This window comes from Centruroides sculpturatus, unplaced genomic scaffold (assembly GCF_000671375.1).
Source record: "Centruroides sculpturatus isolate CEXI.00-Female unplaced genomic scaffold, Cexi_2.0 scaffold665, whole genome shotgun sequence".
Taxonomy (NCBI): domain Eukaryota; kingdom Metazoa; phylum Arthropoda; class Arachnida; order Scorpiones; family Buthidae; genus Centruroides; species Centruroides sculpturatus.
The window spans coordinates 73,200-87,941 of NW_019385266.1; the positions used below are offsets into that span (position 1 = coordinate 73,200).

General features: G+C 27.6%; 1 protein-coding gene across 1 annotated transcript in view; it reads left to right on the forward strand.

Moving 5' to 3' along the window:
- Positions 1 to 3,132, forward strand: part of LOC111636881 — a 37,955-nt gene extending 34,823 nt beyond the window's left edge. Inside the window, exons 4-8 of the mRNA XM_023382274.1 lie at positions 1,774 to 1,932; positions 2,001 to 2,148; positions 2,223 to 2,452; positions 2,579 to 2,832; positions 2,913 to 3,132. Of these exons, the coding sequence (XP_023238042.1) occupies positions 1,774 to 1,932; positions 2,001 to 2,148; positions 2,223 to 2,452; positions 2,579 to 2,832; positions 2,913 to 3,132 (1,011 nt within the window). The remainder of the gene's footprint in view (positions 1 to 1,773; positions 1,933 to 2,000; positions 2,149 to 2,222; positions 2,453 to 2,578; positions 2,833 to 2,912) is intronic.
- The last annotated feature ends 11,610 nt before the right edge of the window (positions 3,133 to 14,742 follow it).

A 14,742-nucleotide genomic window follows, 5' to 3' on the forward strand; every position in this document is an offset into this window, starting at 1 on the left:
AGTCGGATTAGTCTAGAATGGAATAATTTTATGGAAGAAAATCTTTCAAACAGCCGTAGTCCGTAAACTTGACACGTGTCGGGTTGTGATTGGAAGGATTCGTAAGAAATCGGATTCCTAGAGAATGAAACGTATCTCTATCTTATAGGGGGGTCGACTGTATATAAAATTACTTGTCCTGATTGACTGACTCATTAATTCATCATAGCCCAGAACCTGAAGATAAGAAATTTGGTACACATTTACGCTATGTCATGAGAACACACACTACGAAGGAATTTTCCGTAATTTTCCTGCGGGGAAAAAGTGCATTTAAGGGTTAACCGAATAAACGGATATTAATGTAGTATTTTAAATGCGAATTTTAGTTTTCAGCTATGTTTACTATTTATTGGGTATTCAGGTGTATTAAATTGATAATTTCAGACGTTGTTATAAACATTTTCATATATTTTAATTTGTTAACAAAATGTTCGATCCGTTTTAAATTCGAAGTTGTAATTGCATATTGATTCTATTATAGAACGACTGTAAACGTCTCATAAAATTGATCAAATTGAAAACAGTTTCTTTGATTCTCGGCAATACTCATTATTTTGGCGGTATGTGCTATATAACAATTACTATGGTGTTGAAATACTGAATACATATTGGGTTTACTAGCAAAACTACCGCGAGTGAAATCGCTAGTAACAAATAGTAGAATTATGTACTGTACATTATTAGTTTCAAAAAGCATAATAGTTTACATAATAAGTAAAAAGTAAATCGTGTCACGCACTTTTTATAAAAGTATATATACATAGTGTTTCCTCATAAACTTCAAAATTACGTAAGGTGTTCCTTTATTATAAACTTTTTCGTTGCTTATTCCGAAGCAGTGGTCCCACCATGAGAATTCTAGCTGCGCAGGCTATGGCAACCGCGAGGGCTGTTCCCGTTAACTAGTACACTTTTTTTTGAGGACCGGCGCGACTGCAACAGCAATTAATAAGATAACTGGCTAAAATTTCGTAAATACTGTACTCTAAAGTAGAACGTAGACTATCGGTATAATCAGGAAACTAGTCAAACACAAACTGCTGTAATATTATTGGATTATAGTGTCACTTTTTCTTGTGTTGCAACGTCAGCGTTTAATGTGTGATCACAAAAACACGTCGCGACTCGCGCTTGTTGCAGTTATGAACGTCATCATGGCTGTGAATCACATGGTGTGACCACGGCTTTGGCTCTGACTCATTTAATTATTTCGTTTATAGTAATGTTTATACACAATTTTCAGCCACCTTAAATATGGCAAAACGGCTAAGTACACTTTTTTCCTGCTGCATCTCTAGTAAATTTATACATAATTCTCGTTTATATTTTACTTAATCTTTCCACTGCTTGTTATCTAAAGAATCTGGTACAGGGTCTTAAGAGACATAATAGAACATTCTATATATTCTGTATTTAATATTTTCACAAAATAATATGAAAAGGTAATTATTAAAACCTAGTAAATTAGACAATTTTCCTACAAAACCTAAATAGAAATTAAATATATTTAATATAAAATATTCACAAAATTGAATTTATGGGGTTCAGATTGATTAAATAGAAAATTAATTAGTTTCACTGTTCAAAGAAGTTAATCCTAAAATATCCTTAAAAGTCAATAAAAAATGTATAACAGTTTGAATAGCACAACAACTTAATTTATATATATCAGTCAACACTTTAATATACTCTTTTATGACTTTAGCTTTTATAATTAATTTTCTAACTTAGGTAGCAGATGTATCCTTTGTACCTGCAGCTGTCAACCTCGAACGCTTCTCTGCAATGGAGTTTACGCCAGTTTTCGGTTTTTATCCTGTAGGTTTCCTTATTAAAGCACCGAATAAAAATTTTGACTGGAATTCTGTTACAAAGCCTTTTACCTTAAATGTAAGTAAAAAAAGAAATCTTAAACTATAATTAAAACTTAAACATTAAGTTATATTTTATGTACTCAGGTATGGATCGCTATATTTTCTATTGTATTCATATTTGGAATAACGCTATATAAAGTGCTTGAAAAGGACTTTATCGCTGCAAAAGCAGGAAAACGATGGACTTTATGTACAGTTTTTTGGAATTTACTTTGTACATTTTTGAGTCAAGGTTAATTTTTTTAATTATGACATAACTCAAACTCTGAATTTTATAATAAAAAAAATTTTTTAATTTTAATTTAGAATTAAATCTAAATAAAGTAAAAAGATTTGCGTCCAGATTAATGATAGAAATTTGGTGGTTATCGATTCTTGTTTTGGTATCCGGTTACAGCGGGGCGTTAATGTCTTTTATGACGTGTCCTTTAACTGAGACTGTTCCAAGAGATTTTCAGGAACTTGCTGTATTTGTCCGCAACGGTGTGTACTCGTGCGGAACATACAATGGATTTATTACTTGGCAAGACATAATGGTAAGTTTTATGAATTTAAATATTTGTATTTACTATATGGAAATATGTTCTATTCAGTACTTTTAATTTCAAGTTTTATTCAAAATAATTGTGTTTTATATTACTATAATTATTAATTAATTGTAGGAATCGAAATCAGAAAATACTAAAGTTTTAAGAGAAAACATTTTGTCAAATAATAACTTTATGGTTACGGCAGATGGCATTAAAAAAGCGCGGAATGAACGATTTGCATACATAATGACGAAACATGGGCTAAATACGTATATCAGTACAGAAGATAGGCATAAATACGTGATGTCCAAAGATTCTTTTCGTACATATATGAGCGCTTATTCAACCAGAAAGAATTTTTCATTTAAGAAGGACTTATCTAACACGTAAATAATATATAAATTTATATATACTGCATACAACAGTAAACATTAATTTCTAAATAATTAAAATAATCTAATTCTAGAATAACTCGCATGTTCGAAGCTGGAATTACTGAGAAATTATATCCTCAAGAAGTTGAAGAATTCCAAGAAGCATCAGAATTCCAACCGTTGTCAATCGAAGATATTAAAAGTCCTTTGTTAGTTATGGGCATTGGATATTTTGTGTCTTTAATCTGCTTAATCATTGAAATAATATTAACTAAAGTGGTTAAAATTGTTACCCGTAATCGACTTTATTAAATTGAAATTATAGAATAGAATTATTATAATAATATTGCTAATCATTTTAACACAAGGAAGATAGAATTTTATACTTTCTTTATTCTGTCTTTTAATTATACTTAATAAAACAAAGCATTGTTAATTAATTAAGGAATTGAATGTTCCTAATTTTATTTTAGAAAATGCAAAATTGTATTTCGCATTACGCACGAAAAATTCACGAAAAATTCAAATATATTACGATATTTATACTAACTGATTGTGAACATTGTAATTTATTACAACAATAAATATATACAACAATCAACTTTACAACTTTCAAATTTATAATGTATCTTATTGTAGAAATTTGATATATGTAAAAAATATCGCGAAAATTTCATAGAAGCACTTCCATTAATAATAATATGGATTTGAAATATTTCCTGTTAGTTAAATCACTTTATTCGAAATATTTATAAACTTTACTTACCGTAAATAACAACTAATTTTCTCATATAAAATTAATAATTCGTTAATTACGTATATCATAAATGAACGTATATAATGTTCGTTAAACTTTAACATACTATCGTCTATTGTAAAATGCAATTTTTTAATTATGTACACTTTATAAGAGTATGAAATAAACAAAAGTTAATTTTACAGCTCACTTGTAAATTTATTTGTTATCTCATGATATCATTTAATCACTTTGTACCGATAATATAGGTGTGAAACATTTGCTAATTCACTCTGTGTTAAATATAAATTATTTTAATTATAAGCTGACAATTACAATATCAAACAAATTTTATGTTAGTTTCAGTTTGAATTAATTATGTAAATTTAACTGAGAATTTCTTAGTAAGAGATTGGATTAAATTCATCAAATAATACTAGAAAATCACACGCGCTATGTGCAGACAAGGATGCACGTTGATAAGACTATATTTAGGTGCCAGACACCTCAATTTACTCGAAAGTGTGCACATGGCCACTTTGCCAAGTGTGAAAGCAGGCAAATTATTTATCGCGTAATGGCAGGCAATTTAAAATTGAAAGCATGCCTTTACTAAGACTTCATAGTTAATTGTTAACAAGTCCGTACCAAACAGAAGCATTTTTCTAAAATACTATTGGTACTTCCAGCAAAGTAAGCGCTTTCCTACCAGTGGCAAGTACGTAAAACAATTGAACACAAGTCGTGGGTTCGCGCCACGCCAACCAACCAATCACGTTGAGTTATCTTCATGTTAATAACACCTGAATAGATACCAATTTACAACAGTCTTTTTCGAAGCGATCCCTCTACGCTGAATGCCCACTTGTTACATTGCCCTAAACGAATAAACGAAACGAACCAAGAGGATGCTGTTATAAGCAAAAACTTTTTTTTTCTGCTTTTATATATAACAGAAGTAACGTACAAGGTAATAGCAACATTAAGATTTTTCACAACTCACAATACACCGTACGTTGTTATCTGACAGTTAAAAAGGTTTGACCATATAAAAATAGTTATTGTGAAATTGATAGAAATAACATTAAACTCCTTCATTCCGAAAAGAACATTTATAAACGTAAATTTGTAAAACACTTCGAAATTATAATATCTACTAGTAAACATTTAATCAATATCTCTAACGCTATGCAAATAGATTAGCTATGGTACAGTCTGATAGAGGGTGTTACGACAAAAATTTCCCTATAAAAAAAGGGTTATACACCATAACGTAAAGTACGGTGTATTGTGAGTTGTAAAAAATCTTAAAGTCACTATATATTCTTTGTAATTTCTTACACAAAAAACATTTTGTAAATAATTTTAGAAGGTTACTATATTTATGGTTTCACTGTTGCTGTTTGTGATTAAAAATGTATAGTAATCAGCAGTTTTTCAGGAATCGTTTAGAATTTTAATGTAATATGATATACACTCATATTAAAGTAATTAGAATAGAAAACACATATATAAGTAGAAAAAAAAACTTCTTTGTATTATAAACTATTTATATGTTAAATTTTATGATTTATTTATGTTTATCGACTTGCCGTCCGGACCTGAGAAAACTCGGGCAGGTTGCCTAGCGTTACAGAAAACTCGGTCTTTTCGACCCCCGAAAATTTTTTCTTGAGTTTACTGATGTTTTTCAAGTCTCTAAATTTTTTCAAAAATTTTTACCCGCGTGAAAAAATTTTATTTTGATTTTAATTTACCTTTAATGACGCAGGATTAACGCTTAATTTTTTAATGCGATTTTTTAATGAAATTTCATTCATTGTTCTATAGTTATAGTGCACGGATTTTACTTCAGTAAAGTTAAAGCTACTTTCTGATATCAAAAACGACCTCTAATAGTTTTAAAACTTTATAGTTAATAGACTTTATTATATATATATATATATATAACAGCTGGTGTTAAATTTCGCAAAACATTCTCATAAAAGCTACAGGACGCAAATGGTTTATAGTAGGTTTATATTAGGGTCAATACTAGCTGGTTGTATATTTTTAAATATTTANTTATTTTTAAATTAAATAGATAAAAAGAGCAATGTTTTTGTTGGTAAAAGAATGTGAGGTTGATTTAGTAATTTTTAGGTAGGAATAACTATTTTAATTACTACAGTTCACACACACACACACATATATATATATATATATATGTGTGTGTGTGTGTGTTTAATTAAATCGGGGGGTCGGAAATCGCAATAAAAATTTAATTTACTTTTATTATTTAAAAATATACAATCTGCTAGTATTGACCCTACTATAAACCTTTTGCCTTTTGTAGCTTTTATGAAAATGTTTTGCGAAATCCAACACCAACTGTTCTCAACGTCATCCAGCTGTAAACACAATGACTCATTGGTGTCAAATTTCGCAGAAAGGCCAGACAATGGAAAATAAAATTTGAAGCTTTTTCTTCAAAATTAACCCATTTCTTTTTTTTTTCAGTATAAGCATTTTTTATGTTTAATTAAAAATTTTAAACGAAAATTCAGGAACAAGTGGTTAATTTACAATTAGTAATGCCTGAAAAAGTATTGTCACAATAATATACTCGACAATTAATAGTATTGTTTATTAATAATTACCTATTTCACGAGAATCAGTAACGAAAATAAGTAACGACTGAACATTACTCATGTTTGGGTACATCCATTTGTTTATAATTTCACAGATTTTGACAGAATAACAGAATATCATAAAAGGATATAAAAGGATATTGACAAACGCAGGCGACATCGATTGAGCAAAGAGTTATCAAAGTCATAACGCGTGGAAGATTAATTAAAATTCAGAAAATTTAAGAAAGAAGAAGAGAAAATTAGAAAATCTCTTCAATTTATTTCTTCAATCAGAAAAAAAAATTATTTTAAGAATTGAGAAAGACTACAAGGATATTACTGTATGAGTGTGTGCATCATTTTCATGTGTGTCATACGAAAAACAGTCGGAAATGATTTTTGTTATAATCGTCGTGGTCACACCTACTTCGATTACGCATTCCAATCTTTTCGAAAACGTTTAGCCTATATTATTATACTGTAATATAAATCAGTCTTCGATTAATAATACTTGGAACAAAATATTTCATATCAAACGACGATGCAATTTCTGAAATTACTAAAACGAAATTGGTCTGTCGGTTCGGTAGAAATACATTCATTCTGAGATGCAAAAATCGACGAATGTATTACATTTTCGAAAGCACGTACAGTACAAAGCGAGATATTTCCAATTTTATTAAATCAGATGAATTTAGATCATTTCACAGCAACAAAAATGTTAAAATCTTTCATAGAATATAGAAGACTTACGTGCATAAATATCAGAAACGAATTTCCCTATATCTATTTAATACAGAATTTATATTAACAATATTTATGACAGAATTCTTTTCTACAGTAGAGCGTCGTTTATCCGAATCAATTGAAACTGGGGTAGTTCGAATAACTTATTTTTCGGATAACTAATTATGTACGAAAAAATATATTAATATATCACGTGTTAAAATTTTTATCCGTTGCGTGTTGCTTCGCGTTGAATTTTCGTCGATGTTAAGCCTAACGAAGACTATTGTATCGTTAAAAATTATTTTTTTATTTTGTACAAACAAAATAAATATATCGAAAAATATAAAAACAATAAAAAATTATATTTCAGATGTTAATTTTGGAATAAAAAACGTAAAATATTTAGTAGCTGAAGACGTAGCCAAAGATTACAGCGCCACAGCACTGGCGAAAATTTAAATTTTTCGACTGAAATTCCTTCGGATAACCGACGTTTCGGATAACAGACTTTCGGATAAACGACGCTCTACTGTATTTACATCCAGATCTAACACTATTAATGTAGCTAAAAGAATAATAAATATGTATAGAAGGTAATAGATAGACAATAAAAATACAAAAAGTAATTCATAAACCAATTGGCGATTTTAGAATATGAAATTTAATTTGATGATACGTAAAACAAGGTTATAATACGTTAAGTGTGATTTAATCTTGAACTATCTTACAAAAAATATGCAATTAAAATTAAAAATTAATTTTATATATATATAGTGTAACTTTATCGTGCTAAATTATTCAAGATTGGCCGGTAATCGCTTCAATAAGAAGAAACATAGTTTTCGATGTTTTTTAAACGCTGTTTTTGGCTTTCATCGAAATTTCTATTCTGTAAGCTCCTCTGAGCTTATTGCTAAACCAGGTAAAATTGAATCACAGCAATGTCGTTGCTTTAACTAACTACAATACATTCGATCCTATATCTTGTATTTTATTATTCTTAAATCAGAGCCTTTCTATCCACATATAAACGTTTGTTTTTATTAAATGTTTCAAAAATAAAACACGTTTATCTGTTTTNAAAATATATTAATATATCACGTGTTAAAATTTTTATCCGTTGCGTGTTGCTTCGCGTTGAATTTTCGTCGATGTTAAGCCTAACGAAGACTATTGTATCGTTAAAAATTATTTTTTTATTTTGTACAAACAAAATAAATATATCGAAAAATATAAAAACAATAAAAAAATATATTTCAGATGTTAATTTTGGAATAAAAAACGTAAAATATTTAGTAGCTGAAGACGTAGCCAAAGATTACAGCGCCACAGCACTGGCGAAAATTTAAATTTTTCGACTGAAATTCCTTCGGATAACCGACGTTTCGGATAACAGACTTTCGGATAAACGACGCTCTACTGTATTTACATCCAGATCTAACACTATTAATGTAGCTAAAGGAATAATAAATATGTATAGAAGGAAATAGATAGACAATAAAAATACAAAAAGTAATTCATAAACCAATTGGCGATTTTAGAATATTAAATTTAATTTGATGATACGTAAAACAAGGTTATAATACGTTAAGTGTGATTTAATCTTGAACTATCTTACAAAAAATATGCAATTAAAATTAAAAATTAATTTTATATATATATAGTGTAACTTTATCGTGCTAAATTATTCAAGATTGGCCGGTAATCGCTTCAATAAGAAGAAACATAGTTTTCGATGTTTTTTAAACGCTGTTTTTGGCTTTCATCGAAATTTCTATTCTGTAAGCTCCTCTGAGCTTATTGCTAAACCAGGTAAAATTGAATCACAGCAATGTCGTTGCTTTAACTAACTACAATACATTCGATCCTATATCTTGTATTTTATTATTCTTAAATCAGAGCCTTTCTATCCACATATAAACGTTTGTTTTTATTAAATGTTTCAAAAATAAAACATGTTTATCTGTTTTTAATTAAAAATTTATAAACTTAAATGGCTTTCTAATTAAACTAAACAGAATTGAACTCTCTAGGCAGAATATGATAGAAAAGTAAACTAATTAAGTGTTTAGCTTGTTTAGAAAAAATGGAAACTAATTAAAGTTTTAAATAAACTAAATTATCTAAATTTTTATATTAGACTATTTAGAAAATAATTATTATTTGGAAAATGTATCGTGTTTATGTTTAAATTAAAATTTTATAAATTAAATACAAATAAGCTTCTGTAAACCAGAATCGCAAGATTCCTAAGTTCTGTTTTAGTCTATTACCCAAAATTTATATATCAACATATTACTGAAAAAAATATTAATACTCTCAAATACAGAATACAATCTATTTTTAAAAATATTTTTATTTTATTAAGTTTAAAAAACAAAGTAACAGATATATTTCAGAATCGTTAGAACTTTGAACATAATGTCTTCTATTGTTCAAGTTTTTCTACTTTCTATTACAGCATAATAATATATTCAACAATTATCTTAAATACAAATAATTTTGTATTGTTCGTTTTGAAAACGTTTTCCATGACAATAGAGACAGCTTGTCTTTTTACTCAATTTTCACTTCTGTAATTATAGGAATGATTGTAAATGTAAATCTAAATTAAGGAAAAGAATAATATTTGTCTGCGTTTGTGGGTTTTTTTTTATTTAAATTCCATTGTGATCAAAGTTAAAAAAATTGTAATTGTAACAGATAACATTACATGTATAGAAAGCACTATTAAATGATAATATAAAATTAACTGAAAATTATTACTTACATTTAAGTTGAAATATAAAATTGTTTTGTTAAAGTCATATATTCAGTTTACTTTTATTCCGATAAAAATTACAGAAATAAAAGTTACTTATAAACTTTTAAAATAAAAATGTTTTCTATTGTGAATTGCGTGATACGAATAAAGTTACATGTTCAGTTCGAATTTATTATGAAGTTTGTCACAAGTCAAAAGTTCTGTATATTGATTTATTGCTTTTATGAATATTTGACGTTATATCTTGACGTTTTATGTCTGCAGTTTCATTACGTATCTGCAAGTTGTAAACTTCGACAAATTTGACTAACTTAGAGATTAAAATTTATCATTGATAGTTTTTGAGAAATTGCATGAATGGATTCTAGATACATCATCCTTTTAATTCTGTTAAAAATGCATACAGATTGCATCCTTAGCAGTGGTAAGTTAATTTATATTTTGACATTTTTTATTTTACATTCAAACGAATGTTTTAAATCAAATATCAGGAATACTTTAATTGTCTGTTAAAGTTCTATAATATGTTGAAGTAAATATAAACGGTAATACAATAAGAAATATATCGATATTATCAATCATGAATATTGGCATACGTTTAATAAGCGTTTGAAATATATCCATACTATTAAAAAGTATCTAATATTATACTGAAAGTAAATAATTAATTGTAAATAACATTATACAGTGTGCATTTTAATACCGTGGTTTTCGAATCTTTTAAGGAAATAATATAACAGAAAATATACAAAATGCTGTAAGATCACAAAATTTGGCTCACTTAAAAACTAAAGACAAAAACATTTCTAAACGTATGTGATCGAATTTAATAGTGTTCATTTTTCTCTTTCATTATAAAATCGAGAAAATGAATTTTGACCATAAAAAGCTTTTTGAAAAATGTTCTAATAAATTATTATTTTTTTTTTTTAAAGTGTATAGTTATAGTGCAATGGTGCACCGAGAAAGGCATCCTGGTGCACTAGTGCACATAATAAACACTATTAAGAATAATATTGCAAATAGATTTTGTCATAAATTGATCAATAAATAATTTTTCTAAGAATTTCTTTTCATGTATATGCAAAATAAAATTTAAGAAACCTTCTTGCAATCTGAAAAACACATTTTAAAAAACAGTTAATTAAGTTTGTAAATAAAAAAATTGTAATGTTTTTCAAAATAATAAAATACAGCAACGAGTTGCTTAACTTTCCCAGCAACATTTAAAATTTTGGTGGCGCCATATGTTATTATATATGGCGCCAGCAAGTATGGCGCATATATGAAATATGGCAAAACACTCCCTGTATCTACGCACTCCAATGACCTTCAGCAACTAATATTCAATAGCATCATACACTAATATACAACCCACTTGCAACATTTGATAAAATTTTTGACCTGATGCGAAGGAATTAACGTTATAATCCCTCTCATGAAATTTATTGTGCAGATTTTTTTTAACCAGAAAAGCAGTGTTGCGACAGCTAACGCTTTATTTGACAATGCTAAATGTTTGCAATCCTGCTTTGATGAAAATCAAGATGTACTTAATCATCTTCCTTTTGATAAATCATTGATCAACATTTGCTGAGATTTTTAAATGTGCTGCCACTGCGAGTACCCATACATAAGCAACGTCAAAAAGTCGGTTTTCCCTTCCTACCAGAGTTTAAAAATTGAATTTTGTATTACTGATAATTGCTTGTAGTTACCATGACGTTTAAAAAATGATACCTAAACACTCAACTGCGTTTGTTAACTGTTGTGACATCCCTTCTTGTCTTGCGGTACTTACCGCAGTAACATTCTGTGCCACAAATTTGTAAATTATTAAAAGTATAATGTGACGATAATAAATTTAGAATTTTTGCCATGAACAATCACTTTGCACTTACAAAGAAGTTAACCATGAAAATATTTTCTTACAACAAAAATTTTTATGTGCTTTTTGTTTCTTTTTATATTTTAAAAAATAAAACAATATTTTATAAACAATATCCTGAAATCTAACAAGTAACATTAAATATTAAAATAATTAGAAAATAAATACTAAAAAATAATAAAATTCCATAGTATTTAACATTAATATTTTTCGTAATAATAAGTATTTTATATAGGAGTTACCAACGATTCGTATGTTTGGAGAGTTGCTGGAACTGGGGTAAAAACATTCCCTTACTTAAGAAAATTATGATGATGATAAATCGCTTATAAATGATCTTATACTTTTGTTTCTCAGCATGCAATGTATATGAAATATGACGAAACTAAAAGCCAAATAACAGGTGGAAAGTTATTTCCACTGTTTAAAGTTATCCAAGAAAAACTAAAATTTAGGTATGTGGCTTCCTCATTTTAATCTCAAACTAAGTTTTTCGCATTTAATCATAAAACTTTAACAGTATATAGATACGGGTTTTTATACTTTTACTGTTGTTTTTAATCATTAAAAATATTAGTTGATGTTGTTTTAAAATAATTTAAAAAATGAAAAAATTGTTGTATAATTTATATAAAATGTTAATTATAATAATGCATATTTTTCTTATAACTTTTATTAATGGTTCTGATTTCGCTTCAAAGATGAAAAACAATTACTCGATGATACAATATTTATAAACTTAAGCGCCTAAAGTTTCGGATCCAAAAAATTTATTTACAGCATTCAACTGTCAACATTGCTTAATGAAAAAACTAATAGAATATTAATAAATTCAATAAAACTTCACACTTTTTTGCGTAGTTAAATCAGTTTTTCACAAATATTCAGAGATAAGAATGTTTCCTCCAAAGTAGTGAGCATGAAAAATTGCAGTTCAATCCCATGTGTATCTCACTTCGAAGGAAGTAGTGAGGGTAAACATGAAAAACACTATTTGGTCAATAAACCTTAGTCAAGATGAATTGTAAATTAATCAATGTAAACGAATATTTAGATAACCCGAACGGTACTTAAATAAGTAAACGTTACCAAACTATAAGATATTTGCAAAAACAATTAAATCAGACATTACTGTACAAAAATGTCCTACTTATAGTCACAATGAAAGTTCATACAACAGAAGCGAAATACAAATGTAGGACATGAAATTTTGAAAAAAAAAGCGTTTAGAAAATTTACTGGTCTGTTAGGAAGAGAACGAAATAATGTTGATAGTAGAAAACTGCAAAACAGTGTACAGATCATGAAAACAGTAAACGTACGAAAAAAATTTTTTTCAATGAGTACTAAGAGGAAATAAATATCAGTGTAGAAAAAAAATACAACAGTTAAAATTAATTTATTAATGTGATTAATCTATGTTTTATAGTAGAAATAATAACAATACAAGAATGTAAATTTTAAAATGTTAGTAGTACAGTATAGTTAAAGGAATTTGGATCTTACAGTAAAATTTTATTAAAAAGTTGAGAAAATCATCTGAAACTGTAGTTCCTGGATTTTATATTTTACTGCTAATTATAATTAGCAGTAAAATTGATTATACCTAGTTAAGCTTGTTTTTTTCGCGGAGCGGCGCATCGAATGGCGTGCGCGTGTTTTCTGATAAGTTATTTTTCTGCAAAAAATTCGCTGAACTTTGGAGATATCATTAATTTAAATATAATTTTTATGGCCGTTAAATGATAAATCGTTTCTAGTAGATCCTCTGTTCGTTTAAACTCAATAGTTTTTGCAATATTTGCTATTGGTATCAATTCAACCAATCCTTTCTCGACACGAGTCGGGAATGACATTTTACTGTGTTATGCGAGTGTATTTTAGCGTGTTTATACAAAGGATCGCAATTTTTTCGTTGTTATATACGAATCCGTATTAAATGAAACCGTTTTATAGGGGACTACTGTATTATAATTTTACTATATTTTCAATATGTTTCTAATATGTAACCTCGTGAACAATTTATACATTAGTTTTAATATATTTCAAATTTTTAAACTTTTTTTTTCAACATATAAAAAATGTTAATTATACACTTACGCAGATCTATTTATTGGGTATTAAAAATAAAATCATCGCTTAAATTCATTTAAAATGTTAAAAAGTTCGAACTGACAATGCAATTCAAGCATAAATAAGCATTTAATTAATTTATCTCCTGTGAGATTTTATGAAGTAAGTTTACAATTATAATAAACTGCAATTATTGTATTATATGCTAGTGTATTAAAGAAAAGAATAAAAAAAGAAGTACAGTTAAAAATATAATAAAAAAAAACTCAACTGAATCATCATTGTAGACAAAAGAGAATTATTTCTATATTTTTCTAGGGATAAAGTGCTATAGTTATAACATTAATACGAGAGTTTTACGAAGTTTTTCTAAATTATACCACAAAAAATATTTTAATTTAATAAGTCAGGACGTTTAAAAATGTGTGAAGTAAAATAAGCATAAAAATTTTTTATGTATATTGCATTAAACGTAAGTTAATATAGCATTTCGTGCATTAAATTAACAGCTTTGGAAAGTAATAATAATATCAAGTAAAAGTTGTGTTTTTTTAACAATTTTCGTCGACTTCATATTTTATGGAATAATCAATGTATAAAAACATATATAAATATGTAATACGTATCATATAAAACTAAATTATGTTTGCAAATAACTCTGTTTCATCTGATATTTGTAGATAAATATTACAGTGAAATCAATAGAAAAAGAGATGTTCAATGAAAGAGGGAATTATCATTAATCTCAGGACGCGAAAACAACAATTTACACTAAATAACAGCAGCTTACAGCTGTGAAAATAAACAATATGACTATGATAAATTAAGCAGATTTGATATTCTTTATTATTTTACTCAAATTGTATAATTATGCATTTGATAATATTTATGCATGTCGTAATTTACCTACGAAAGCTGCAGTTTCACAATTATAGGGGAGATCGGGGCACCTTCGGCATGCGGGGCAAGTTTGTCAAGCGCTTTTTTTAAAAAACAAATTAAAAGAAGACTTTGGTTATAGGTTAGGCAGTTGAGTTTTATTGGTGGCTTGTTGAGTGTAGTGTTTTTATTGTTCTCCAACAAGCGTAGTTGAATTATCAAGCAAATTTTCATTTTCGTT